This window comes from Panthera onca, chromosome X (assembly GCF_046562875.1).
Source record: "Panthera onca isolate mPanOnc1 chromosome X, mPanOnc1 haplotype 2, whole genome shotgun sequence".
NCBI lineage: Eukaryota > Metazoa > Chordata > Mammalia > Carnivora > Felidae > Panthera > Panthera onca.
The window spans coordinates 120187701-120215446 of record NC_138357.1 but is presented as its reverse complement, the minus strand read 5'-3'; the positions used below and the strand labels follow the sequence as shown (position 1 = coordinate 120215446).

At 44.5% G+C, this 27746-nt stretch overlaps 1 protein-coding gene across 1 annotated transcript; it reads left to right on the top strand.

The window, feature by feature from the left end:
* The first annotated feature begins 223 nt into the window (after nt 1-223).
* Nucleotides 224-24563, top strand: TLR7 (toll like receptor 7). Its single transcript, XM_081794206.1, has 5 exons — nt 224-724; nt 890-989; nt 1348-1379; nt 1412-1448; nt 20069-24563. The coding sequence occupies exons 3-5, from the start codon at nt 1351-1353 to the stop codon at nt 23216-23218; spliced, it is 3216 nt and encodes a 1071-aa protein (XP_081650332.1). The 5' UTR covers nt 224-724; nt 890-989; nt 1348-1350; the 3' UTR covers nt 23219-24563.
* The last annotated feature ends 3183 nt before the right edge of the window (nt 24564-27746 follow it).

Sequence of the window (27746 nt, the reverse complement as noted above, 5' to 3'; positions counted from 1 at the left end):
AATACCGTTTTCTTTGTTTTTTTCTTTTTTGCTTTTTTTTTTTGGTACTTAATGAGATAACACATACAAAGCAGTAAAAACAGTGTTTGGCTCCTAACAACCCCCTCGGAAAGATCTCCGTTTTTATTCTAATAGGTTTATCAGCTGATCCGGGGTACCAGGGACTTTTCAGTATATTAACCCTGATCACTCTCAGCTGATTTCCCCCACGCCCACCTGCATTTTTCCAATTCTCTCCGGGTCGACGAGGTGGACCGAAGAACTTTAAACACAACTACGGATGTTTTGACTGTCCCCGCAAAAGGACCCAATAATCCGTTAAGAAAGGAACAGTTCTCGCGAGGACCCCAGTTCCAGAAACAGGGCTTTATGTGACACTAGACTCCAAATGCAGCTGACCTTTCCTCCTGAAGTGAGTCAACCAGCCGGCAGATCTGTCTCTCAGGGGGGCCTAAGACAGAGCAAGGTAAATTTAGACCTGTCTCTCAGATATCTATCTACAGAACAGTGGTTCTCAACCTGGGGTGCCTTAGCTCCCCAGGGGATATTTCGCAACGTCTGGAGACATCTGTGGTTGTCACAACTGGAAGGGCAGCACTACTGGCATCTGGTGAGTATAGGTCAGGGATGCTGGTCAACATCTTCCAACACAACAAAGAATTCTCTCACCGAAAAGGTCGACAGTGGTGAGGCTGAGAAAGTCACCTACAAAAAAGGAAGGAAGGTTGGTCAACCGGGTTGTTTGGATTTAGACAAGGCATTGCCCTGGGTATGGTGGGAGAAGTAAGAGGAACCTGGTGCTTCTGCAAACCTCATGTCTCGGGTGGTTTAAGTAGTTATGCTCCTCCCCTAACACCCCCAACTTTGTCTTTGCACTTGGAAACTCTAGGGCTGGCAGCCTGGAGCCTCTGGGACTCCATGCTTCCTGAAGACCATCTCTTCATCTCAGAAGCCTCCGGACATAGATCACTCCATGCAACCAAAAAAAGGTATTTTGAGCATAGGGACAAATTTGGATAATGTAACTAATTAGGTGTATGAGCCATTCTCAGTGGGGAAGGGAGGGGAGGGAACCCAAATCATATGCCAAAAAAAAAAAATCCTCTGTAAATCTAAAGAAAAATTTTGGTAGTCTAAAATGCCAGTTCCTTGAAGATAAAGCCAGATATTTAATAATAGAAATGGTTTTCTGGAGCGTATCTCTAGTTTACATAACTCGGAGGAAGGAAACACCATTGATGGCTGTTTGCGACAGCACGTTTTAGAGTGATGTCCCCAGCATATTTTGGAGTTACAGTATGTTACCATCTTTGAAATGCACAATTTGGTATTTTCTCTTTATCTTAGTTGATGCTTTTGGGTCCATCTCAGGCCGATCGTGACACCTTTCACGCTCTGCTCTCTCCAACCGGACTTGTAGATTTCATCGTGGAGGAAGACTGAACATGGTAAGACCAGCCGGGAGATTCCCTAAAGAAGTGTTATCTGTAATCCTTGGGGGAAGTACTGAAACCAGCTGGCAAGAGAGATGTTTAAGAATTTGTATTTTGGTTATTGGCGGAGGAAACTTCTTCGTGGTATTTCGTAATCAGGATTAATCATGGGAGCATTTCATAATTGCAGATTAATCAAGGCTAGGTCTGTCCAACTTCCTGCAAGCGTTCAGGCGGGCTGTAGTGAGGACGAACAGATGTTTGAATTGGGGAAATCACTTCTGCGGGTCTAATTTGTTCATCCTACGTCGTTGGCTTTGAAACCGTACAAATCACTGAAGTTACTGGACAGCCGTTACGGCTTGCAACCACGGGTTTTGTTCAGGAACAAATGGAACTGGGGGAAAAGAGGCCTCGGTACAGAACTGGACTCCATTGCCAGCATAGCACGGCCATGTGGGGATTTATAGCCAAGGAGCAGAGTGGGGGTCTGTGGGTAGAAAATGACTAAGACAAAACATCAGGGGTGGGGGTGGCTTCTGGATAAGTGGACTTACCAGGATTCTTGCGGAAGGCAGGCCAGGGAGATTGGCTGTCACCTGGAGGATGTTAGGGGATGAGGGACTGTGTCCGATACCCGGGATGATCAGAGATCAATGGTGAGGGATTCTCGTTAAATGGACCTAAGAGGATTCATGCTAAAACTGGGCAGATGGACGCAGAAACACGAAAGTCAAGGCCTAGTGACTGAGAGGTGTGTTCCAGGGCTGTCGTGAGGCTCAAGTAACAGGCTACGTGTTTGAGTTCTTCGTGGGCAGCGTGAGCTATTAGGGATGCCAAAAATTAATCAGAAAAGGACATCGGTGGCCTTTTGCTGAAATGATTTTGTTACCCAAAGTAGATATGATGGCGTGCATTCAGTGGGAGCCCACTCTGGCTTCTAGATCTCCATGTTGGCGTCAAGGCTCATTTTGTGTCTACGGTCTAATGAAGAGTTAACCACGGTGCGAGGGGAGGGGAACTATGTTACAAAGGAAACTGCTGCTTATAGTTTCATTTCCTAGAAACTCAGAGGTCTGTTTTTATGCAAACCCCTGCCCACATCTGCCTTTGCCCCTTGAGGGATGGAATAAGGGGACTGGCGATAATGAAGACCGTTCACGTTTACTGACCACTTACTAGACATCCAGTGTCATGCTAAGGGTTTGATGTCTGTGGATCTGTTTCAGCTTCAGAGCAGCCTTGTGAGGCACAGATGAGGGAACTGGGGCTTCAGGAGGTTTGAGAGCTTGAGTGGTCTTGGCTGGACGGCCTGATTCCAGGAGCCACGCTGTAGCCCCATAAATGTGAACTTCCATTATGATACCTTACCGCTGAAGAGAAAAAGAGAAACTGGTATATCTTTTGTAAGAAAAGAAGTGGAAACAATTTGCAAAAGAAGACCTACAAAAGGCCAGAAAGCCCCGGGGAAATTTATTCAACCTTATTAATAGTTATATGTCCTATCCTTTGATCTGGAAACTCCACTTCTAGAAACCCTTCTTAAAGACATGATCAAGGAGGTGGCAAATAATTTATGAAGATAGTCTATGCAGCATGGCAAAGAGAATATGTCATGCCGGATGTTGAGGAGGGGTTACTTAATCGTGGTCACCCATTAAATGGAATGTTGTGTAACCACCAAATCATGTTTTTTAAAAGAACACTGAAAGACCTAAGAAAGTACTTATAATATAGTGGCAAATGAAAACAGCAAACTAGAAATTGATAAGTAGCATATATTTCTCATGTTTTTTTTTTTTTAATTTTAGAGAGAGAGAGCAGGGTAGGGGCAGGGGGCAGAGAGAGAGAGAGAGAGAGAGAATCTCAAGTAGGTTCCATGCTCAGTACTCAGCTCGGAGCCCAACGCAGGGCTTGATCCCACAACCCCAGGATCATGACCTGAGCCAAAACCAAGAGTTGGACGCTTAACCAATTGAGCACCCCCAGGCACCCCTTCCTGATGTTTTTAATCTGTGCACACTAGATGCTTCCTCACTGTTGGTTAATCTGTGAAGATGGTTTACATGAACACATGTGTTACCTATTTGTCTTAATAGTTTCACAAAAGAGCCCTGCATTCTAACCATTTTACAGTTGAGAAATCAAGAGGCTCTTGAGGTAAAGTGATCCACCAAAGTGAGAGGGCACTCATGTGGCTGAATAAGAATTTAAAATCCAACCTTTCAGGAGCTCATGGGGCGCTCAGTCAGTTAAGCATCTGACTTCAGCTCAGGTCATGATCTCCTGGTTTGTGAGTTTGAGCCCTGTGTCAGGCTCTGTGCTGACAGCTCAGAGCCTGGAGCCTGCTTCGGATTCTGTGTCTCCCTCTCTCTCTCTGCCCCTCCCCTGCTCATGCTCTGTCTCTCTCTGTCTCTCTCTGTCTCTCTCTCTCTCAAAAGTAAATAATAAAATATTTAAAAATTTTCAATGCAATCTTTCCACCAGAAAAGCTCTAGCTAAGGCTGGAATGCTCCTCACTCTGTGTAATAGACACAGGACACGGAGAGCAGTATTAGAAAGACATGTGCTGATATGTAACCATAGTCCGGCAGTTTTACAAGTAAAAACATTATTCCACTCTTCACTGTAGCAAATTTCTTCGTGCCCAAGCAAAGAGGTAACCAGAAATTTATTTACTAAATTAAAGAAATCTCATCATTTAGAAATTTGAAAGATTGTGCTAAAATTAAAAGCAATCATTACAGATTAACCAACCAGTGTCTTCACACCCCAAGAACAGCTCGCTTCTGTCTCAGAAGCTTGCCAAATCTTAGGGCTGGGCGGTGCGCCATGGCTGGTCCCCAGCTTGCCGCCTATGTCTGTACAGCCTACAAGCTAAGAAAGCTTTTATGTTGTTGTTTTTTTAATGTTTATTTTTACTTTTGAGACAGAGAACGAGAACGAGAGCGTGAGCAGGGGAGGGGCAGAGAGAGAGGGAGACAGAGACAGGGGATCTGAAGCAGGTTCCAGGCTCTGAGCTGTCAGCACAGAGCCCGACTCGGGGTTCGAACCCACGAACCGTGAGATGGTGACCACGGACGCTCAACCGACTGAGCCACCCAGGCGCCCTGAAAATTTTGATGTTTTTAAGTGATTGAATAAGTCAAAGGAAGAATAGTATTTTATGACCCATCCTAGGTATATTAAACTCAAACTTCGGTGCCCACAAATAGTTTTCTTGTTTGTTCAGATATTGTCTATAACGGCTTTCACGCTGCAATGGCAACCTACTCATTGGTTGAGTGGTTGTGACAGAGACCATACAGCCTGCAAAACAGAAAATACTTGCTAACTGGCCCCATACAGGAAAAGCATACTGTGGTGGATTCTGGAAAACAAGTGGATAGAGTATATGATCAAATAAGACTTAATATCTCCTGGTCTTTAGTGCCTGTTGTAACGTGTAATAGCTGTTGAGTACCTAATTTATGTAAGACTACTATATAGCATTTTATTCTTTTATTTTGAAAACTAAGTCTGTTGGGCTAAAAATGATAGGAACTAAATGATGAAAAGTCTATTTTTAAAGTAGGTGGGTTATATCCTTACACTTACTTTGTTTTGTTTTGTTTTTGGTTACATAATGAGACTTTGGTATTTAAGATAATTACACTTTCCAGAGATTAGCCTACAATGAGAAATGTTTTTGAAATTTGCAAAAAAAAAAAAGGGGGGGGGAGGGGGAGCTATTTTGTCATAAATTTATTAGGGAAATTCCAAGTGGAGGCTCAGTCTACCAAACAAATAGAAAAACAAGGAAATCAGAGGCTCCTGAAGTAAAATGATTCACCAAAGAAGTAACTTCCTTGCTCATGGTGTTTGGTTAGCACCCAGGGTGATGTCCATATCACTCTCCAGTTATCAAACAATTCAGTGCCCTACCCAGTTAATGGGAGTTCCCTCCTTGGTGAGTTACAGATAGACTACACCAGGTGGTGTGGTCACACTAAGAAAACTTTATTTGCAGCAAATAAGGAGACTGCGGGGAATGACTTTCAAAGCCCCTAAGCAGATGTGAGTGGGTTCCTTTTACTTAGGGTTAGGATGAATATTCAGAAAGGGGAGCTTTGTCATCACAGGTCCAGGTGGGCACAAGGTTGCAAAACAGGTGTACTTAGAAAACAGGCGTACAGGAGCATCTTATGTTAAGCGTGTGCTCCTCCTGGGATGGAGACTTTAACACTTTAAGGAAGCAGGGGTAACTGTCGGACACGGGGAAAGGGCTGTAGAAGTTGCGGGTGTAAATTGAGCAGGGTCTTGGGCTCCTGATCTCCAGCAAGGAATACAGGGCCTTGCTGGTTCACCGGCTAGAACCACATCACTTGACCTTGAGGAAAAAACAATTGTCTGAAAACAAGCTTTAGACTTTCTGGTACTTCCAATCCCACGGCGCGGTTTCAATATCGACAGGGCAACAGGTTAGTGACTTCAAATTCATGGGTGTCCAACGACTGCTCTTCTACTCACTCCTTGCCTCTCCTGTGTCCCTTTCCCATTATTTTCCAGCTGGCCATCAGCTCTGGTTCAACCCAGCCTGGCCACTCACAGGATCCCCACTGTAATATGAAGTCCTTCGCTTCCCCAGCTTGCCTTCAGCACCCCCACCACCAGAAATGCATGTTCCAATAATTCCTTTTCAACTTGGGCCACTTGGCTCTTTTCCTGCCCGTGTGATCTTGCAGATAGACCGGAGGAGCAGGTGAACCCATGGAGCTGTTGCCCCCGAAGCCTGGCACCTAGTAGCCCCCAGGGGCACTCAGTATGTTGGCCTTCAGATGGGTTGGCTGGTAAAGGTGTGGCGGTGAGCAGAACAGTAACTGTTCCCAGGCTTCCAATATTCCCATCTCAAGGTGGATTTCCTTCTGAGAGGAATTTTGCTGAGAGGAATTAAATCTAAGCAGAGTGTAGCCATGCAGAGTGTGTGAGAAAGACCCCAAGGGGAAGGCAAGTTACCTGCAAAAAGATGAGGTGGTTGGGGGTGGTTCCTTGTTGCCAGCAGGTAATCACACTGATTTCCTCGTGCAGTGTCTGCCTGGGCCTCCAGGAGGGTCCTGTCCTCCTTCTCCTCTGTCTTCCACATCTGCTGTCTTCTCACTCATAGCTGCTAAGCTTGCTTCCCACTTCACCGAGAACACTGCAGCCATTGGAAGAGGCTATCCACGTGTTCCCTCCTCCTTGTGCACCTACCTAGAGCTTCTGTACCTGGATGTCCTGCCAGACCACCTATCCAGTTCCCCGTCGCTGCCTAACACATCACCCCAAAATGCATTGGTGTAAAACAACCACAATCATATACTTTTTTTTTTGAAGTTTATTTACTTATTTATTTAGAGAGTGAATGAGCAGGGGAGGAGCAGAGAGAGAGGGTGAGAGAGAATCCCAAGCAGGCTCTGCGATGTCAGCAAAGAGCCTGATTTGGGGCTCGATCCTATGAACCATGAGATCATGACCTGAGCCAAAATCAAGAATTGGATGCTTAACCAACTGAGCCACCCAGGCATCCCATAATCATATACTCTTATGTGTGGTGGGCTCAAGGGCCAACTGAGCTCAGTTAGGTGGCTCTGATGCTGGGTCTTTCACACTGTTACAGTCAGTGCCCAGGGCTGGACTCACCTGAAAACTCGCTCCCTCACAGGTCTGTGCCCAGGCAGGGAGACTCAACGGCTGCCATCTGGGGCTGCTCAGGGGGGTCTCTGTCTCCATGTAGTCTCACCAATATGGCGGCTGCAGTGTAGCCAGGTTTCTTACAAGGCTTGTGGCTCAGGGCTTTAAAGAAAGTGGGGAGAGAGACAGAGAGATCAAGAGAGAACGAGCACTAGGTGAGGGGGAAACCCTATCACCTTTTTTCTGTCCTAGCCTTGGAAGTCCTGTGGCATCACTTCTGCTGCTCTCTGTGCAAATTCTCACAAAAACCTCAAAGGAGGACAGGAGATTTGTCAACAAATGTGTGGACTCTTCTACTGAGGATGAGAGTTTTTTCTGTTCCTAGCTAAGACCAGTCTCCATGCTGGTGTGCTAGGTGTCCTCCCTGCTCTCCTGCTCAGGATCAATGTTTAAGTACTCATCATCATCATCATCAATGCTTTTTGGTGGGTTTTTTTTGTTCTTTCATTCTCACCAGCATCACAACGTGCTATTATTTCTCTTGTCCTAAAATAAATCCTCTTGACCCTCCTGGCCCTGGGAACACCTGCCAGTGTTTTTGTTCCCCTTGGCAGGAAATTTCCCAGAAATGTTTGCTGTTTCCAATCCATCATCCTTCTAAGAACTTTGAAGTCGTATTTTCTTTGGCTTCACCTTCAAAATATAATCCAGTATCTGGCACGTTCTCACCACCTCCACCCTTGCCAACTGGGCCTTTTGCTTCAATTGCTGTCATAGCGTCTTGACTGGTCTCAGTCCTTCCACCTTCACCCCCTCATGGTCTCTTCTCAACACAGCACAACAGCACGGATCTTCTAGAATGTAAGTCAGGCCACATCACTCTTCAGCTCATAAGCTTGACACGGAACCGCATTCCACTCAGAGGAAAACCATCATCCTTGGAATGGTTGGCAAGGCCCTGCGTGCTTGGCGAGAGGCTGGGGGCCCTCCCTCTTTGACCTCATCTCCTATCATTCTTCAACTCCCCTTGCTCAGGGCACACCAGTCTTGCCATCATCTTTTGAATATTCCAGCATGTTTCCACCTTGGGGGCCTTTGCATTAGGCTTGTCCCTCTGCCTGGATTGCTTCCCCCCCCCCTCCACCCCTAACCCCCTTAATAGAGCTGCTTGGTCAACTTCCTCCTTTCCTTGAGATCTAGGCTCAAATGTCAACTTCTCAATGATGTCCCCCCAAACTACTGTATTTATGGCCACAAGCCCACCCTGCTCTTCCTTTTTCTATAACCTTGTCACCTAACATTGATATGATGATTATAGTTCTATATTTTTTGTTTATTATTTGGAGAATGTAAGCTTCAGAAGAGCAGGAATCTTTTCTATTTGGTCCACTGATGTGACCCAACACTTAGAAGTGGGTACCTGGCACATAGCAGGTATCAATACATACTTGTTGAAATTTTCATTTTTCACAATTTACTTTCACATTATTATAATAAGGTTTTATTACATGCTCTGCAATCTTTAATTTTTTTAAATGTGTATTTATTTTTGAGAGAGAGAGAGAGAGAGTGTGAGCATAGGAGGGGCAGAGAGAGGGAGACACAGAATCTGAAGCAGGCCCCATGCTGTCAGCACAGAGCCCAATGCGGGGACCAAATTCACGAACTGTGAGATCATGACCTGAGTCAAAGTCGGACGCTTAACCAACTGAGCCACACAGGCGCCCCTGCTATGCAAATTTTAAGATGTTTTTAAAAATAAAAGGAATACCTGTTCTTTATTTAAAAACTCAAAGAATAGAGGATATAGCATGTTCTTTCCTACCCCGCAGAGGCTCCCTTTCTTACCCCTTCCCAGAAAATATCACTGTTGAGTTTCTAATGTGTCCTTCTGTGCTTTTCGCTGCAAGCACAAATCAAATATTTGTATCTTTATTCATCATAAAGGGTTCATATGCTATATGTTATTTTCATGCTGCCTTAAAAATTCATTTTGTTTATAACTGAATAACATATCTTGTGCAGCTTTTCATGTCAATACCTATAGGTCTACCACATTCTTTTTATTTTTAGTTTTTAAAGTTTATTTTATTTAGAGAGAGAGAGAGCACGGGAGGGGCTGAGAGAGAGGGAGAGAGAGAGAATCCCAAGAGGCTCCCCACTGTCAGCACAGAGCCTGACCCAGGGCTTGAACTCAGGGACTCTGAGATCAGGACCTGAGCCAAAATCAAGAGCTGGATTCTTAAGTGACTGAGCCCCCCAGGCGCCCCCACATTCTTTTTAAAGAGATGTTTGGTGTTCCGCTATGGGTGGTTTCTCAGTTTTAACCATTTCCTCCAGTTGATAGATCCTCATCCAGTTCTTCCCAGCCTTACTGTTTCAGAGAGCTGAATAAAACTCACAAAACAGTGTCACCTGAAGACATATAAGGCTTATTATAAAAAGATGTGCTAGTTGTTGTTTTCTCATCTCTGTGGAATCCTTAGGAGGCTCATGGTGGTTGGAAGCCTTGCTTAGATCATTTTGAAACGGCAGCAGCCTGAGCTTCCGGGGGGCTAGGAAGACTCACAGCTGAGATCAGACGCAGGCAGATAAGTTTCAGGGGGCTCCAGGCCAAGGCTCAGAAGCATCGAGTAAGCACAATAGAAAAGGAGCGTGGAGGTCCGTTAGCTCAACCCACACAGTTTGTGGATGAGAAGAAAGTCAAGGTTTACGAGCATTTAGTCAGTAGCCCTGCAGCAGATTGAGAGGCTGACTCCATTCCCAGCTTCCTGGACAGCATGTTTCCCTATTCGCCATCCTAGCCTCCAGCCTTAGACCTGCGGGTGGGAAGCAAATGTGGGTCTCAGATCAGGAGAACTCGGTTCTGAATGCAAGTTCAAGTCCTGCCAGGAAACGGATGCAGCCACAAGGATGTGTTTTGGCACTTTGAAGGGTTTCTTCAAGCTTCTGTTTGAAGGGGAGGCAGGCAGCATTATCTTTCGGCCTGACTAGCCTTTGTCTGCAACATTGTTTGCCGCACCTGGATTGCCCCGACAGCAGAGATCTCCCAGCTCAGGAGACACACATGGCCTCTGAGCGGCAGTAGTAGAGGGATTTGGTTCCTAGCTGGGCAGGAATGGTGTCTGACTCCCCAGTATTCCCCTCCTTGGCCTAGCACAGTCTTTTGTGTAGGTTACATACCCAATATGTGTGTTGGATAGCTGTGTGAGCATATAATTCTTTTGTGAATGTAAACCTGAGCATGCCTGTAAGTTTACAGATTCATGAACTACCCTGACCTAGCATTGCTGGACAGCAGATGGAATCCATCAGAAGTGTATCATCCGAAAAGTCTCTCTTTTTCCCTCAAGTTGGTCCCACTCAAATTGTAAATCCCTCCTTTTGGTATTTGGCAGATTTCTTTATGAAAACTCTAAGTAGCACAATATGGACACATCACAGTGCTAAGAATCCTTGAACCGAAAGAGAAATACACTGCGATACAGACACAGGCCAAGTGCGTTTGCTGTAACTGTGTGAAGCACCTTGAAGATGATTGCTCAGCATATGCACTTGGACGCTTGGTTCGAAGTTGCTTCTCTGATCTCTGCCTCTCCATCAGTGAGATGGGAATATTTATATGTCCTTTCAACCTTATTGTCAGGGCTTAGTGATGTCCTAGCAACACTGTGTCTCCTTCAGCATCTGGCACGTAATAAGCACACGAGAAAAGGCCACGCCATTGTTTAAAAAAAAAAAAAAAAGCAAATTGCCGTCTGGTGACTGTTCAGTGTGAATTCGACATTTTCCATTTTCACAAGAAGAGGCGATTTACTGAGAGAATAGAACACCTGTGCATACAAAATCAAACATTCCCTTTTTGACCAGTTAGCTCGCTAATTGAGCATCCAGATTTACCCAGTGGATTTGCATGTGTAGTTAGCTGGGATTTGCAGCCGAAGCTGAGCCTGGTGTATGTCATGGTGTATTACGTTACTTTACAAATCACGTTACTGAAAGGTGCATGTCTTTAGGCAATCGTGGCCCAAAAAACCAAAACAAAACAAAATAACGTGAATTATTTGTAGCAGATGAAAATATAGGGCTGGCTCAACACTGAGTGAGCTCTGTTTGAAGACTTTTACTTACTTACTTACTTACTTACTTACTTACTTATTTTAAGTAATCTCTACACCCAATGTAGGGCTTGAACTCCATGACCCCGAGATCAAGAGTTGGATGCTCTACGGACTGAGCCACCCAGGAGCCCCTTTGGCACTGAGCAAACTCTTATATTGAATTTTGTTGAAGCTAAGGTCCCCACTTTCCTGTTAAGCAGGTAGTTCCAAGTGGTTTGAAAGGGGACATTTCCACTTAAGGAATAAAGGAAAACTTCACATCTTTCAATCATCTTCTCAAGAATATTTTTTAAATTTGGAAGCCTCAAAAGGTATTATTTCTCTTTATCGTTTTAAAAAATACTTATTTTATTTTTGAGAGAGAGAGCATGAGCAGGGTAGGAGCAGAGAAAGAGGGAAACAGAGGATCTGAGGCAGGCTCTGCGCTGACAGCGGAGAGTCCGATGCGGGGCTCAAACTCAGAAACTGTGAGATCATGACCTGAGCCGAGGTCGGATGCTTAACCGACGGAGCCACCCAGGTGCTCCTTATTTCTCTTTAACACATTTGGGAAGGTTTTCTTCCTTGAGTCAATTTTCCCCCCTCCTTTGCTTCTTCAGAACCCAGCCTGTCACTGTCTATCTGCTATCTCTGAGTTCCAAGCTCCTGGTACAGCCGGCACAGAGAGCCAGGAGACGGCCCATCTGCCATAGAACATTCCAAGGGCCAGCTGGGCTGAGGCTCAACTACTGAGCATAGGACAGGGACAGTCCCGTTCCGGGTATGCCTGTTCCCAGGAGAGACAAATGAGCTCGCCATTCTTACTGGGGTTTCAGGTTCAAGGCGACAGAACTGAGAAAGGATCAAGGAAGGGGCCTTCTGCAGTTTCACTTCCCATGCCTTCCTCTGACATTGTCCTCTTTCCTTCTGGGGTACTTTCCCACTTCACCCCTTCGTTTTAGAGGTGCCAAGCCCTCCTGGCGTCTCCTCGCTTCCTTGTCAACAGTCTGACCTTTGGAATACTTTACCATTTATGATCATTCAATGTGTGTCTTCCATGGGATTTTAAGAAAGTTCAAAGCCTTGATTTATTCAGCAAATACTTATGTCATGCTCACCATGTGGCAGGCCATCGTAACGATAGAGTACATGTAAAGACAAGCAAGGTTCCGGACATAAGAGCGTTCACCACCCAGAGGGAGGATTGCATGCCTTGACATGGAGCCTTCTAGAAAAGTAGCATAACAAAGCAGCCAAGAGCACAAGCTCTGAGCCGTGCCCTCTGCTTTACACTCTCTTCGTAAACAAACCTAGTTCTTAGCATTGGAATGACGAGGAAATCATTCGCTAAATGCCATTGGTGGAAATTAGCGGTGTGTGAACGTGCTTAACAGGCTTTCGAAGCAGTATAATTTCTTTTAATATTTGGCGGGCTTGGGTTAAATTTGCTTAGAGTTAATTCTATGCGTGAGTTTCGTACAGCCTAAGATTTTGTCTAGGCCAGGGGTTTGCAAACTACGGCCTTTGGGCCGACTCTGACCACCTGTTTTGTATTGTTCGTGAGCTAAGGATGGTTTTTATAACTTTAATGAGTCACATTCTTAATGGTAATTGAAGTACCCACATGATCGCCTCAATTTTGCCTAAAATATTTACTCTCTAGCCCCTTCTGGAAAAAGTTTGCCATCCCGTGGTCTAGACCAGTGTTCTCTAATAGAATTTTCTACAGTATGCCTGCACACTCGAATACTGTAACCTCGAGCTTACTGTGCCTTTTGAGCACCTGAAATACAGTTAGTGTAGCTGAGACACTGAATTTTAAAATTGCATTTAATTTTAATTAATTTAAATTCAAATGGCCACACATGACTGGTGGCTATCATATCAGACCGAGCAGCTCTAGACCATTTTATTTATTAGTTTTTTAAATTTCTTTTAAGTTTATTTATTTTGAGAGACAGAGAGAACAGATGAGAGGGAGAGAGAGAAACCCAGGCAGGCTCTATGCTGTCAGCGCAGAGCCCGATGTGGGGCTCGAACTCACAAACCACTCACGAACCGTGAGATCATGACCCGAGCTGAAACCAAGAGTTGGACGCTTAACCGACTGAGCCACCCAGCTCCCCTAGACCATTTTAAGTGAAAAGATTCTGTATTCTGTCAATGTTCCTCATTCTCAATTTCATCAACTCCCCAGAGGCTGTAGGAGTCAAGGGCAAGGCAGCACTGCTAGTCAGATTCTTGCCCTGGACTGACTTTCATTGTCTGCTAGAAAATACTTAATGGAAAGTGCTGGAAAAATGCAGGTGAGCACTCGCGCTCTCTTAGGGCTGCTCTTGATTCTGTCCATTCATCTGCCTTCATTTGCGGTAAAGCAGTGGGCTTTTTCAACCCTGCCCGGCCCCAAATTAAGGAAGGCTTAATCAACTTTAGAGTTCAGGCTGCCGGCAGAGAAAACCTCACTTCCTTCCATCACTGCTCGCAGATGCTAACTTCAGCCATAGCTCATGCCTCTCCTAAGACTGCTAAAAACAGTAAGAAGCCATCAACACGCATCATGAATATTGCCAAACCGTTTCCCCTAAGAGTAAAGCCACAAGTCAACAGTTGGCGTTCATGGTGACTGTAGTTCACAATACTGAATTGTATTTTGGAAAGTTGCTAAGGGAATAGGTCTTAAACGTTGCCATCACAAGAAAAACAGCTGTCACGATGTGAGGTGATGGATGTTCACTAGACTTGTTGTAATCATTTTACAATATACACATATATCTTGCTCATAGCCTGATACCAACATCCCATATTTTAGGTTGTCCCACGAGCAGCAATTTACTGCCAAGTTCTGAATTCCACAGTGGCTAACAGTGGGTTTACACTGGTAGAGTAGAAAAGCCAACGAACACGGGCTTAGTGTAACAATTTTGTGATTTCTCAGAAGCTCCTAGAGGTTAGCAGCTCAGTGTCCTGATTTGTACTATGCTCTGGGAGGTCATGCAAGGATCTGGCGACTCGAGATCACCTACCCTGTTGCTTCACCACCCCCGTCATGTTGTCCATGGAGATTACTCAAAAAATAAAATAAAATCAAGGGTGACTGGGTGGCTCAGTCAGTTAGGCATCGACTTCAGCTCAGGTCATGACCTCTTGGTTCACGTGTTCGAGCCCCGCACTGAGCTCTCTGTTGTCAGTGCGGAGCCCTCTCTGAATCCTCCATCTCTCTCTCTCTCTGCCCCTCCCCTGCTCGCTTGCTTCCTCCCTCTCAAAAATAAACGTTAAAAACAGAAGTTTAAAAAAAAAATAAAAACTGGGGCGCCTGGGTGGCTCAGTTGGTTAACCATTCTGACTTCAGCTCAGGTCATGATCTCACGGTCTGTGGGTTCGAGCCTCACATCAGGCTCTATGCTGAACAGCTCAGAGCCTGGAGCCTGCTTCGGATTCTGTGCCTTCCTCTCTCTCTCTGCCCCTCCCCTGCTCATGCTCTGTCTCTTTCCATCTCTGAAAAATGAATAAACGTTAAACAAATTTTTAAAAATCTTTAAAAATAAATAAAATAAAATAAAATAAAATACAATGTGGAAATATCATTAGTTCTTTCCAGACAAGATGCTGACACTTCTATATGTGTAGCTTAATTGTATGTTCTTATTCCATGGGCTATTTTTTGATACTCGCAATTAATTATTTTTATCATCCTCATCAAGTCCAGAGATTGTTCTATATCTCCCAATATCTTTTTCTTCTTTTTTGTTTTGATGGAGAGAGAGCATGAGCTGGGGAGGGGCAGAGGGTTGGAGGGAGGAAGAGAGAGAGAGAGAGAGAGAGAGAGAGAGAGAGAGACTCTTAAGCAGGCTCCATGCCCAGTGCAGAACCCAATGTGAGGCTCAACCGTGAAATCATGACCTGGGCCGAAATCAGGAGTCGGAATCTTAGCAGACTAACAACCCTGGGGACCCCTTCCCTTTCTTTCATCTCATGCTGATAGAATCGCCATTTATAATTGGGCATATACCACTCAGAAAAAAAAGATTATATTTCCCAGGCTCCCTTGCAGCTAAACATGGCGTGTGACTAAGTTAAAGCTAATGTGATGTGAGAGGAAGTGAAATAGGCAATTTGGGGGGTGTATCCTTAAATGGTGGGGCTGTTCCCCTTCTTCCTATCTGCTTCCATCTGGCTTCTTGTAACATGGATGTTGTAGCCACCTATCTTGAATGATGCAAAGGCAGACAATGTGGCAAGGGTGGTGAAGTGACAAGGTAGATCACACAGTTCTTCCAACCGTCGATCCAGAGCTGGGTTAATCTGGCCAGAGTTGGTACTTCTGTCTGGGTTGATCCCAGAGAGTGTCCTCAAGAACGTGGGTTTGAGCTTCTTAAACCTTTCTCCCCAAGGAATCCCCGGGCAAATAGAAGAGATAGAATGTTATCCCCTGGGGAGTCTGGGGCTGTAGCCTAAAGCAGTTGACTCCAAAGGGAAATTTCTTTGAAATATTTTGCTTTATTTCATTCATGCATGCATTCACTCTTTTATTCATGTGTTTATCAAACATACTGCAACACAAATTAAGTGCCAGGCATTGTTTTACACAAGGACACACAAAGCCCTGCTCTCTTGGTGCTTATATTCTCATGCAAGATAGACATTAAACAGATAAGCACATAAATTATCAGCAAGATAATTGCTGATTGTGTTAAGGGCCATGAAGGAAATAAAGCAGAGTAGTCTAGTACAGAGTATATATACCTCTCTGTGCCTCAATGGACTCATCTGAAAAATGGAAATAATAATAGAGGTCTGTAATTCCAAAATCTCCAAACTGAAAGCTTTGTCCTCACTCAGTCAACGGCAAACATATGACTCGAATTCATTTGGAGGTGAATCTTGATCTGAACTTGAGTAAGTTAGTTTTCTTTCTTCCTTCCTTCCTCCCTTCCTTCCTTCCTTCCCTTGATTTTTCTTCCTCCCTTCCTTCCTTCCTTCCTTCCTTCCTTCCTTCCTTTCCCACTTAGTGTGGATAATTCTTTGTTTCACTGCACAAAATTTTAAGTGTTTGGTGATGGGATACTGCCCCAGGCCCCAGTAGGAACATTACATAACATGTGGATCCATATATCCTATTACCTTCTAAGAGCCGAAAAATTTTTAGTTCCAAAACACAACTAGCCCCAGAGGTTTTGGGTAAGGATTGAGGGTCTGTAGTACCACTCACATGTGGTTCTTATGAGTTAATATATCGAAACATTGAAAATGATGCTCAGAATATAGCAAGTGCTGCCTACTAGAGAAAGCCTGACTGAGTGTGTGTTATTTATGCAGACACCTGAGGGATGAGAATGACCTGGCTGTGGGAAGAGGAAGGGAACGATAATTTCAGGAAGAGGGAACAGCAGGTGCCAAGACTGGTTCGAATGCGGAACAGAAAATAGGCCAGATGTCTGGTGTGTGGTCAAAACAGGGGAAGGATGGTTCAAGGTCATGGAAGTAGGGTGGGAGTCAGAACATGCATGATATAAGCAATAATAAGGATTCAAAGTGTAATAGGAAGTCACTGTAGTTGATGTGACTCATATTTATAATGAATGCTTTCATGCTGTTTGATGAATGGCTTGTAGAGGAGACAGAGAATTGGGGGACCATTTTGGAGCCTCTTGTGGTAGTCTGGGTAAGACCTAATGGCTAATGGGGGTAAGGAGGTGGCAGTAGACATGGAGAAAAGTCGACGAGTGCAAGAAAAAGTTTAGAAATATGGAAGGATAAGAGACTTTCTGATTAATTTTCCATTCTAGTTTATACTATGTCCATATGTAGAGTCATTTCACGGTCATTGTCTCAGGTATGTTAAGGTCAGGGTTTGCTGGACCCAGCTCATACAGGCTTGCCAGAGCAATTCTGCACATCCCTCCCCAACTCTGCACTGAACGGCATCACACTGGCAGTTGCAAATTGGCCATGGTGGGAGTCTTTACACTATGGGAATTTGCAAATGCTGCAGATCAGGACTTAACAAATCAGAGATGTGGGCGGGGGAAGGACAGCGGTTGTTAAACCACTCTTATTATGCCTATAACTCAACTGCCTTCATCTTAGAGCATTCGTTTCCCCCCCATCATAGAAATACTTAAACTAGGCATATTCCGGAGAACTCAGTTGATGGCTGTCACTTCATGTTTTTAACTCGCTAATTTAGGGATCCCCCCAGTTCTTCCCAGGATCTCATCTAGGTTCATGGGAGTGGGCTCATAAGAGGGTACCTGGTTCACAATTTGTCCTTTATTCATTTGGCCCCATTTAGAATACAACTCACCTCCCAGGTCAACAGTAACACCCTTCGCAGCATTACTTATTACCTTCCGATAGTGGGGTTCACGAACTCATCATGTCTTCTGGCAGAAGCATGGCTGGAGATGGGGTCCAGGGTCTGGGATCCCATAATCAGGGACCATAAAAATAGCTCCCTCTGCATCTCTCCTTTTCCCATCTTGACTCAACCCCTCCTCCCTGAGTGATGAACATTTCTCCTAAACCTTTGAGTAAGATTGATGCTCAAGGGAGATATACCACGTTTATCTATGAGCTTCCTATAACCCCTGGCCTATTGCCATATCTCCCCAGGGATCTGAGTGCTCCACATTGGGGAGTATAGCCTGAAAGGATAACTAGAATTTTGATGGGTGGAAATGGTAGAACAGACTAGTCCAGGTGAAAAGACTTGCAAGTCAGGGAGCTACACATTGGGCTTGGGGTTAGTGACTAGAGAAGCTGAGAGGGGCGTTGTATCAGGTGAGCCTAGACAAGTAGGTATAAATAAAGCCAATTACTGGAAGACTTTGGATGCCATGACACAAAGTTAGGGCTCATTCTGTAAAAAAAGGGGGGGAAAAGAAAATAATTTGAAAGACTTTAGAGTAATGTAATCTGATTAATCTTTGGGAAACTTAATAGTTTGGGTGGATTGGAAGAGCAAGAGCCTGAGATCAAGGATGAAGTTTTAGCTAAAATGGCAAAGCAAGGAGGATGTCAAGGAGGTCAATGAAGAACGTCAACTGGACTCAGTGAATGGTTTTAATGAGGAAGAGGAGGAGACAGGGTGGTGAAAGAGAAAAAAAGAGACAATGTTGTACCTCTAACTTCAACTCTAGGCATCTCAAGATGCATGAAGAAGCTCTTTGAGATCTTTCTGAACCATCTTTCATTAGAGAAAAAGAAAGCTGGGGGGAAATTTGCTTATTTACCTTGTATTAGAGGAATTAAGGGAAGTAGGCATTTGGTTTATTAGATATCAACATATTTGGTTGATTCAGTCAATGGGGAAGACAAAAGCATTAATTGATCTAGAAGCTTGTTGTAGAGACACAGGCTACATCATTCCATAGATAAGCACCTGTTAAACTAAAACCAGTGTTCTGGAGTAAAATATTGATAGAGATCCTGAAACTTGAGGGCAAGTCCCTGGTTAAACCACCCTCTAAGGCAGGGCAAGTTCAAGTTAATATGGTGATGAGCAAAGCTCTTTAGTACTTCCCATACTACCTTTTAAGGTCTTTCTCCCCTGGGTCCCAGTTTCTCCCCTGATAAATCTGGATGCCCAAGAATCAGCATTATGGGTAGGTTTCCATATGTCCCAGTTTGCCTAAGAGAGTCTTGGTTTTCTGGCAATAGTCTTAGCGTAATTATATATTTTTTTCTTAAAGTTTATTTGTAGAGAGAGAGAGAGAGAGAGCAAGCACATGAGTGGGAGAAGGGCAGAGAGAGAGAGGGAGAGAGAGAATCCCAAGCAGGCTCTGCATTGTCACCACAGAGCCCAACGCAGGGCTCAATTTCATGGACAGTGAGATCATGACCTGAGCCACAATCAAGACTGGGATGCTTAACTGACTAAGCCACCCAGGTACCCCTAGTCTTAGCATAATTCTTAATAGGTCTGCCTTCCTTTCACTCTCATAAGTATCCTCTTTTTTAAAATTTTTAAAAATGTTTTATTATTTATTTTTGAGACTGAGAGAGGCAGAGGGCAAGTGAGGAAGGGGCAGAGAAAGGGAGATACACAGAGTCCGAAGCAAGCTCCAGGCCCTGAGCTGTCAGGACAGAGCCCGATGCAGAGCTCCAACTCATGAACCATGAGATCGTGACCTGAGCTGAAGTCAGAAGCTTAACTGACTGAGCCACCCAGGCGCCCCCATAAGTATCCTCTTTGATCAATCAGGAGTCACCCAGACGGTTCCCTGACTGTCTGCTCTGCTCTCTCCTTTCCACATTTCTGTAATGTAAACCCAATGTGTATGGGATTCTGTGTATCTCCCTCTCTCTGCCCCTTCCTCACTTGTGCTCTGTCCATCCCCAAATCATCTTGGATTTCCAAAAACAATCCAAGAGGAAAGCCAGCTCATAGAATGGCAGTGCTACTTAGGATATTGAGAGCCTTGAATATTGTGACGTATAATGTGCAATGTGTACCAGAGCAGGCTTAGCACGCAAACAGTAATTGCACTAAAGTCTTAATGTGTTATTTGTCCCAATGCATTTTCATTTTAATATTCTTTCATCCCCAAATTTCAGACTTTGGCAGCTAGTTGATAGCTCTTCCACTGCACTATTTTTAAATAATAGTGAATAGGAAAGTGTGCGTCTATCACTTTGAAAGCTATGTAACTGAAAGGCTAAGATGCTAAAAGCTAAAAATGTAACTAAATTATTATGAACCTTAGTAGTAGACAAACACAGTCACGGAGTGGGAGATGTCGTCCAGGCAATGGAGAATAAGACTTGATTTGTTTATTTTAAACTGTAGCAAGACAGAGGCAGCAAATAGGAATTTTCAAATCTGATTCTTGGTATATTTTAGAACGATTTAGAATGATGGTGATTTGTTCTTTCTTATACTTTCAGGTGTTTCCAATGTGGACATTGAAGCGACAGTCCCTTATCCTTTTTAACATAATCCTAATTTCCAAACTCCTTGGAGCTAGATGGTTTCCCAAAACTCTGCCCTGTGATGTCACTCTGGATGCTCCAAAGGCCCATGTGATTGTGGACTGCACAGACAAGCATTTGACAGAAATTCCTGAAGGTATTCCTTCCAATGCCACCAACCTCACCCTCACCATCAACCACATACCTGGTATCTCTCCAGCTTCCTTCCACCAGCTGGACTATCTGGTAGAGATCGATTTCAGATGCAACTGTATACCTATTCGACTTGGGCCAAAAGACAATATGTGTCCCAGGAGGCTGCAGATTAAACCCAGAAGCTTTAGTAGACTCACTTACTTAAAATCCCTTTATCTGGATGGAAACCAGCTTCTGGAAATACCTGAGGGTCTTCCCCCCAACTTGCAGCTGCTGAGCCTTGAGGCCAACAGTATCTTTTGTATCATGAAAAATAACCTAACAGAACTGACCAACATAGAAAAACTCTACTTGGGCCAAAACTGTTATTTTCGCAATCCTTGCAACGTTTCATTTTTCATAGAAAAAGATGCTTTCCTGAGTCTGAAAAATCTAAAATTGCTCTCCCTAAAAGATAACAATATCACATACGTCCCCACTACATTGCCATCCACTTTAACAGAACTCCATCTTTATAACAACGCCATTGCAAAAATCCAAGAAGATGATTTTCATAACCTCAATCAACTGCAAATTCTTGACCTAGGTGGAAACTGCCCTCGTTGTTACAATGTCCCATTTCCTTGTACACCCTGTGAGAATAATTCTCCCCTACAGATCCACATGAAGGCTTTTGATGCATTGACAGAATTACAAGTTTTACGTCTATACAGTAACTCTCTTCAGCATGTGCCCCAAAGATGGTTTAAAAACATTAAAAAACTTAAGGAGCTAGATCTTTCACAAAACTTCTTGGCCAAAGAAATTGGGGATGCCAAATTTTTGCTTCTTCTTCACAACCTTGTCCAATTGGATCTGTCTTTCAATTATGAACTTCAGGTCTATCGTGCAACTCTGAATCTATCGGATGCATTTTCTTCACTGAAAAACCTGAAAGTTTTACGGATCAAAGGATACGTCTTTAAGGAGCTGAGCAGCCATAACCTCTCCCCGTTACGTAGTCTCTCCAATCTTGAAGTTCTTGATCTTGGCACTAACTTCATAAAAATCGCTGACCTCAGCATATTCGAACAATTTAAAACATTGAAAGTCATAGATCTTTCAATGAATAAAATATCACCTTCAGGAGATTCAAGTGAAGTTGGCTTCTGCTCTAACACCAGAACTTCTGTAGATGGTAATGCACCTCAGGTCCTTGAAACATTACATTATTTCAGATATGATGAGTATGCAAGGAGTTGCAGGTTCAAAAACAAAGAGACTCCCTCTTTCTTGCCTTTTAATAAAGATTGTTATGTGTATGGGCAGGCCTTGGACCTAAGTAGAAATAATATATTTTTTGTCAAGTCCTCTGATTTTCAGCATCTGTCTTTCCTCAAATGCCTAAACTTGTCAGGAAATACCATTGGCCAAACTCTCAATGGCAGTGAATTTCAGCCTTTAGTGGAGTTGAAGTATTTGGACTTCTCTAACAACCGGCTTGATTTACTCTACTCAACAGCATTTGAGGAGCTACGCAACCTGGAAATTCTAGATATAAGTAGTAATAGCCATTACTTTCAATCAGAAGGCATTACTCACATGCTAAACTTCACCAAGAACCTAAAAGTTCTGAAGAAACTCATGATGAACAACAATGACATCTCTATGTCCACCAGCAGGACCATGGAGAGTGAGTCTCTTAGAATTCTGGAATTCAGAGGAAATCATTTGGATGTTTTATGGAGAGATGGTGATAACAGGTACTTAAAATTCTTCAAGAATCTGCTAAACTTAGAGGAGTTAGACATCTCTGAAAATTCCCTGAGTTTCTTGCCTGCTGGAGTTTTTGATGGCATGCCTCCAAAACTAAAGACTCTCTCCTTGGTCAAAAATGGGCTCAAGTCCTTCAACTGGGGAAGACTCCAGTATCTGAAGAATCTAGAAACTTTGGACCTCAGCTACAATGAGCTGAAGAGTGTCCCTGAGAGATTATACAACTGTTCCAGAAGTCTCAAGAAACTGATTCTCAAGTACAATCAAATCAGGCATCTGACAAAGCATTTTCTACAAGATGCTTTCCAGTTGCGATACCTGGACCTCAGCTCAAATAAAATCCAGATTATCCAGAAAACTAGCTTTCCAGAAAATGTCCTCAACAATCTGGAGATGTTACTTTTGCATCATAATCGGTTTCTGTGCACCTGTGATGCTGTGTGGTTTGTCTGGTGGGTTAACCATACAGAGGTGACTATTCCTTACTTGGCCACAGATGTGACTTGTGTGGGGCCAGGAGCACACAGGGGCCAGAGTGTGGTCTCTCTGGATCTGTATACCTGTGAGGTAGATCTGACTAACCTGATCCTGTTTTCACTTTCCGTATCGGTGGCTCTTTCTCTGATGGTGATTACAACAGCAAACCACCTCTATTTCTGGGATGTGTGGTATAGTTACCATTTCTGTAAGGCCAAAATGAAGGGGTATCAGCGTCTGACATCACTGGATTCTTGCTACGATGCCTTTGTTGTGTATGACACTAAAGATCCAGCAGTGACAGAGTGGGTTTTGGATGAGCTGGTGGCCAAGTTGGAAGACCCAAGAGAGAAACATTTTAATCTGTGTCTTGAGGAAAGGGATTGGCTACCAGGGCAGCCAGTTCTGGAAAACCTTTCCCAGAGCATCCAGCTTAGCAAAAAGACGGTGTTTGTGATGACAAACAAGTATGCAAAGACTGAGAACTTTAAGATCGCATTTTACTTATCCCATCAGAGGCTCATGGATGAAAAAGTAGACGTAATCATCTTGATATTCCTTGAGAAGCCCCTTCAGAAATCCAAGTTCCTCCAGCTCCGGAAGAGGCTGTGTAAGAGTTCCGTCCTTGAGTGGCCGACAAACCCACAGGCCCACCCGTACTTCTGGCAGTGTCTGAAAAATGCCCTGGCCACAGACAATCACGTGACCTATAGTCAGGTGTTCAAAGAGACGGTCTAGCCCTTCTTTGCCAAGCGTGACTGCCTGACCTACCAAGGAAAAGCTTGGCTGTCTAGATTGTCCCATGAATGCCTCACTAAAAGGGTGTTGTTAAAGTCTCCAAGACCTGGGATTGTCCACATCAGAGAGGAGAGTCACAGTGTATGACAAAGGAATTGGAAAAATGGAATTTCTATAATGCATCACATCATCTTTCCGATCTCTCTGTGACTCCATTGGCACTTGAGTCTCCCCTCTCTGTTTCTGTATAAGACACGACTGGGAGAAGGGCGGCAAGGAGAGGACATAAGGCTCTGATTCTCCTGTCATTCTCTTGTGATTATTAAATACACACGCAATCACGAAATTCAGAGGAATCGTGCTTCTACTCCTAAGAAGTACCGCTATGTATGGAAATAGGGTAAAAGATGCTCAGGGCCTACGTGTATGACATCACAATGTACTAGAGTTAGTGAAATGAAAACACAGGGAACGCAACTGATTGCTTCTGCATCACTTAGCGCCCCCTTCTGCACAGATCGACTGTTGCCCTCTCCAGAACCAGGCGGCACAGGCACTCTGACCCTGGATGTCTGTCCTTTGGAACTGTGAGAAAAAAGTGTTAAGTCATCCAGTTTATGATATTTTGTTATACAGCATCCTGAGCGGACTCAAACAAAGATCTTCATCTGCATTGCAAAAGGACTATAGCCAAAGTAAAATTGCCTCATCCAATGGTCTTTGAAACTGCTTTGCTGACTAATATTGTATATCTGTAATTATCTGCCAACTTGATCCATCAACATTAGGTGGTTTTTATTATTATTATTATTTTTAACATTGGATGGTTTTGATGGTAAACTCTGAAGGAGGACCCCCAAGAACATTTATTTATTTATAGTTATCAGGCAGGGATGACAATTCTTTGGATTGCTTTAAATTGCATGGGGGAGGAGAAGCCAAGGTTTACAGACCTCAGCACTCAGAAAGCTTCAGTCTTGAACCCCAGCTTTCGCCCTCAATGGCAGCAATAGAAAGGACCAAGACATTCTGAAGACACACATACTTTCAACTGGGTATAAAGCCACATGAGCTCAAAGTTTGAAACCTGATCACTTTACTTTATTTCAGGAAAACAATGACCTACCGAGGTGTCTGTGCCCTTTGGAAAATAGTGTGCATGGGTTCAAATCTCAGAGCATTAGTTGGGAGATATCGTATTTTCCTCATGTATCAAAATGCCAAAGGTTGTAAGTATAGCTGTAAATACACAGTATATGAATTATTTCCAAAGGACTTGTAATCAATAAGGGTCACAAATTCCCAAATTAATCTCTGGATGAGATGAATAAAGACATAAGCTGCAAGAACCAACTGTTTGTCAATGTCTTTAAGCTTTATTGTACTTAACAGATGCCTTTCTTCTTCAGTGAAAACAAAGGTAATATCGTAACAATCGGCTCTTGGCCATCATAAAGTTTCTTCTATCAAAACACATCTACACATAATGTTGAGGTTATTTTGGTGATTTATAAACCATAAAGCACTTGGAGACAACTTAAACATCTTCTGAAATGGATTAAGAGGAAGGGAAACTGAAAATCATGCATCTCGGAAACCACAGCACATTTTGACATGAGGCTATGTACAGGGTTGATTGTAGAAAACAACAGAAAGGACATCAGTTACATTCTTTGTAATCTTGGTTAATCACTCTTAACCTTCTGAGAGCCCTGTGTGGAGTTCTGTACTGCCAGGTGCCCTCCAAAGCTCTGAATGTCCTGCTTCTCGGCTGACACCCGTCTGGTTGGCTCCATTCTGGAAAGGACTCTGGACTCTCCATAGATCCCACACCACTGTCAAGGCTTGGCCCCCAATTCCTTTCACCCCTGGACTTGCGAGGTTGTGTCCTTCCTCCTCAGATGCATCCCGTGCCTCAGCAAGACTTGGGCACTGGCGGGATCCAAGCCAAGGGGGAGCATTTGGCAGGGCAAATATCATGGCTGACAGAAGGCAAAGCAAGTGTCTGTGGTCTCTAGAGGAGAGAGGGGATCAGTGTGACCATAGCTCTGTGTCTGCGTCAGGTCTCCTGGCCCCATCCTCACGTCTATTTCCAGCTCTGTTTGGACGCTCTTAGGCCTGCGTAGATGGTCTCTTAAACGTAGTCAGAAAACATAGGGTACATGAGGAGGAAGGTAACTTGAGAACCTGGGCGTGTTGCTCCCCAGGCTCACAGGAAACTAATGGGCCTAGCAAGAAACAGGTTGCACATCCTGCGAGGTATTTTATTTTTTATTTCTTAATAATGTTAATACGTGTAGTAATGCTTGTTAATTTATTTATTTTGAGAGAGAGCACAAGCAGGGGTGGGGGCAGAGAGAGAGGGAGAGAGAGACAATCCGAAGCAGGCTCTACGCTGTCAGCGCAGAGCCCGGCTCGGCAGTCGATCTCACGAACCGTGAGATCATGACCTGAGCTGAAATCAAGAGTCAGAAACCTAACCCACCGAGCTGCCCACGAGGCACCCCTATGGCTCAATTTTAACACAGGGGTGGGGATAAGGTTCGATTTGTCCTCTGCCTCTTCTGCACGTGCTAAAGGCAGATTTACCAGACAGGCTTTGGGGTGCGTCCCTCCTTGGAGCTTTGGGCGTCAGTACTCAAGAGCAGTTGGTACATGGGACACACCACCAGTCGCATCTGCTAGAAGATGGAGCTCTTGACCCTAAAGAACACTGGGAACCACTTCGGAGAACACCAGGCCCGAAAATTAACCCATCTGACTGAGTTCATGTGATGAGGGAGAACAGGGGGCTGACCAACCAACCAACCAAGTGAAGGGGAAAGTGGAAAAGAAAAAGTCATGACGTGACGGTACGCAGTGGCCGGCTGACATGGGGGTCACGCGTGCACCGTGCTGGCGACAGCGTGATGACCACAGGGCAGGCTCACGCTGTTTTAGGTTTTACGTCTCTCTCATCTTTCTGCTTTTGCTTCTCCCCCACCCCCCTCTCAGTTTCCTTTTTGGCTTTAGACGCCCACGGCAAGCCTCGTGGAGCGCACAAGAACAAAGAGAAAGAGCAGTGGTTGCAGGTGGGGATCTTCGGTTTGGAAGCAGTGGTTTTGTGTGTGCTACTGGCTTAAAACCGATCTCTTTCCCCCACACACCCGGAGTCAATCCCCATCTGTCTCAGTGAGCACGGCCTTCCACCATCAGCTTGGCAAGACCTTCCCTGGGTCACACTGGCCGGACTCTGCTCTTTGCCACCTTCAAATTCATATTCTTTCTACTTCTCTCACATTTTAGCCACGCGAGTTAAGAAACGGGATAAGATCCGGTACTATGCCTTTCAGATTACCTTCATCTTGGGTTGTAACCAATTTCTTTTTTTTTTTTTTAATATTTATTTATTTTTGAGAGAGAGAGTATGTGTGTGTGTGTGTGTGTGTGTGTGTGTGTGTAGGGCAGAATGAGAGGGGACAGAGGATCAGAAGCAGGCTTCGCAAAGACAGCAGAGAGCCCGACATGGGGCTCGAACTCGGGGCCATGAGATCGAACCATGAGATCATAACCTGAGCCGAAGTGGGATGCTTAACTGACTGAGCCACCCAGGTGCCCCAGGTTGTAGTCAATTTCTAACATGTTTGTTATACAGTTCAATGGTTTTATTTCTCCCTCTTTCTCTCTCTCTCTCTCTAGATAGATAGATAGATATCTATGGGGGGGGAGAAGGGAGATATGTATATATCTCCCTTGTCCCTCTTGGAGATTTATATTAATTAAATGTTTTAGGGGAGCCCACACTTAAACTGGCTGAGGAGGTTGGAGTTCTAGTGTCTTACAAGGAGCTTCGTCTAGAAACAGCAGTCTGGTAGGATCTAGAAGGAAAGAGGAAGTCCTGGTGGCCCCGTGGCAGTTTTCTGACATCCCTAGAGCCCACCAGTGGGCAGGCTGAGGTCGGCAGCTGCTTCCACACACGGAAAACGGTTCTTCGTGTGGCAAGGCCCGAGGGCCAAGGCCAGACAGGCACAGCCAAGTAGGATGCCACATTTATCTTGTATGATACACATGACTGCTTCACGTCTCACTGGCCAAGGCGATGCGGTGGGTCGTAGATTCCAGGGGTTTTCACCACGGCGAATTGCATGAGTTGACATCTTGAGCAAAAGTGTAGTAACACCTGCATGAACCCCACACACGAGGCTCGTTGTCTAGGGGTCCACACTGCTAAGAACAGTACTTGGCCTGTCTTGGAAATTAGAACCAGTCTGCTGTCCTGCAGTCACCCCTGGGACCGTGGGGAACACCCCAGGGCCAGGTCCAAATGGAAGCCCACCAAGCAGGACTCTGTTACCAGGGATTATGTTAACACATTACTCTTCTCCGTTAACACATCATGATGGATTCATTTGCGAGATAATCAACTCTCCAGAGCAGGCCACCTAAGTAAACAGAACACAGGAAACTGAACGGAGAGCGCACGAATCTGAAATAATCACAAGTTTGGCTCCTATTTGTGAGGGCAGGTCCCCAAAGGGGATGATAGGGC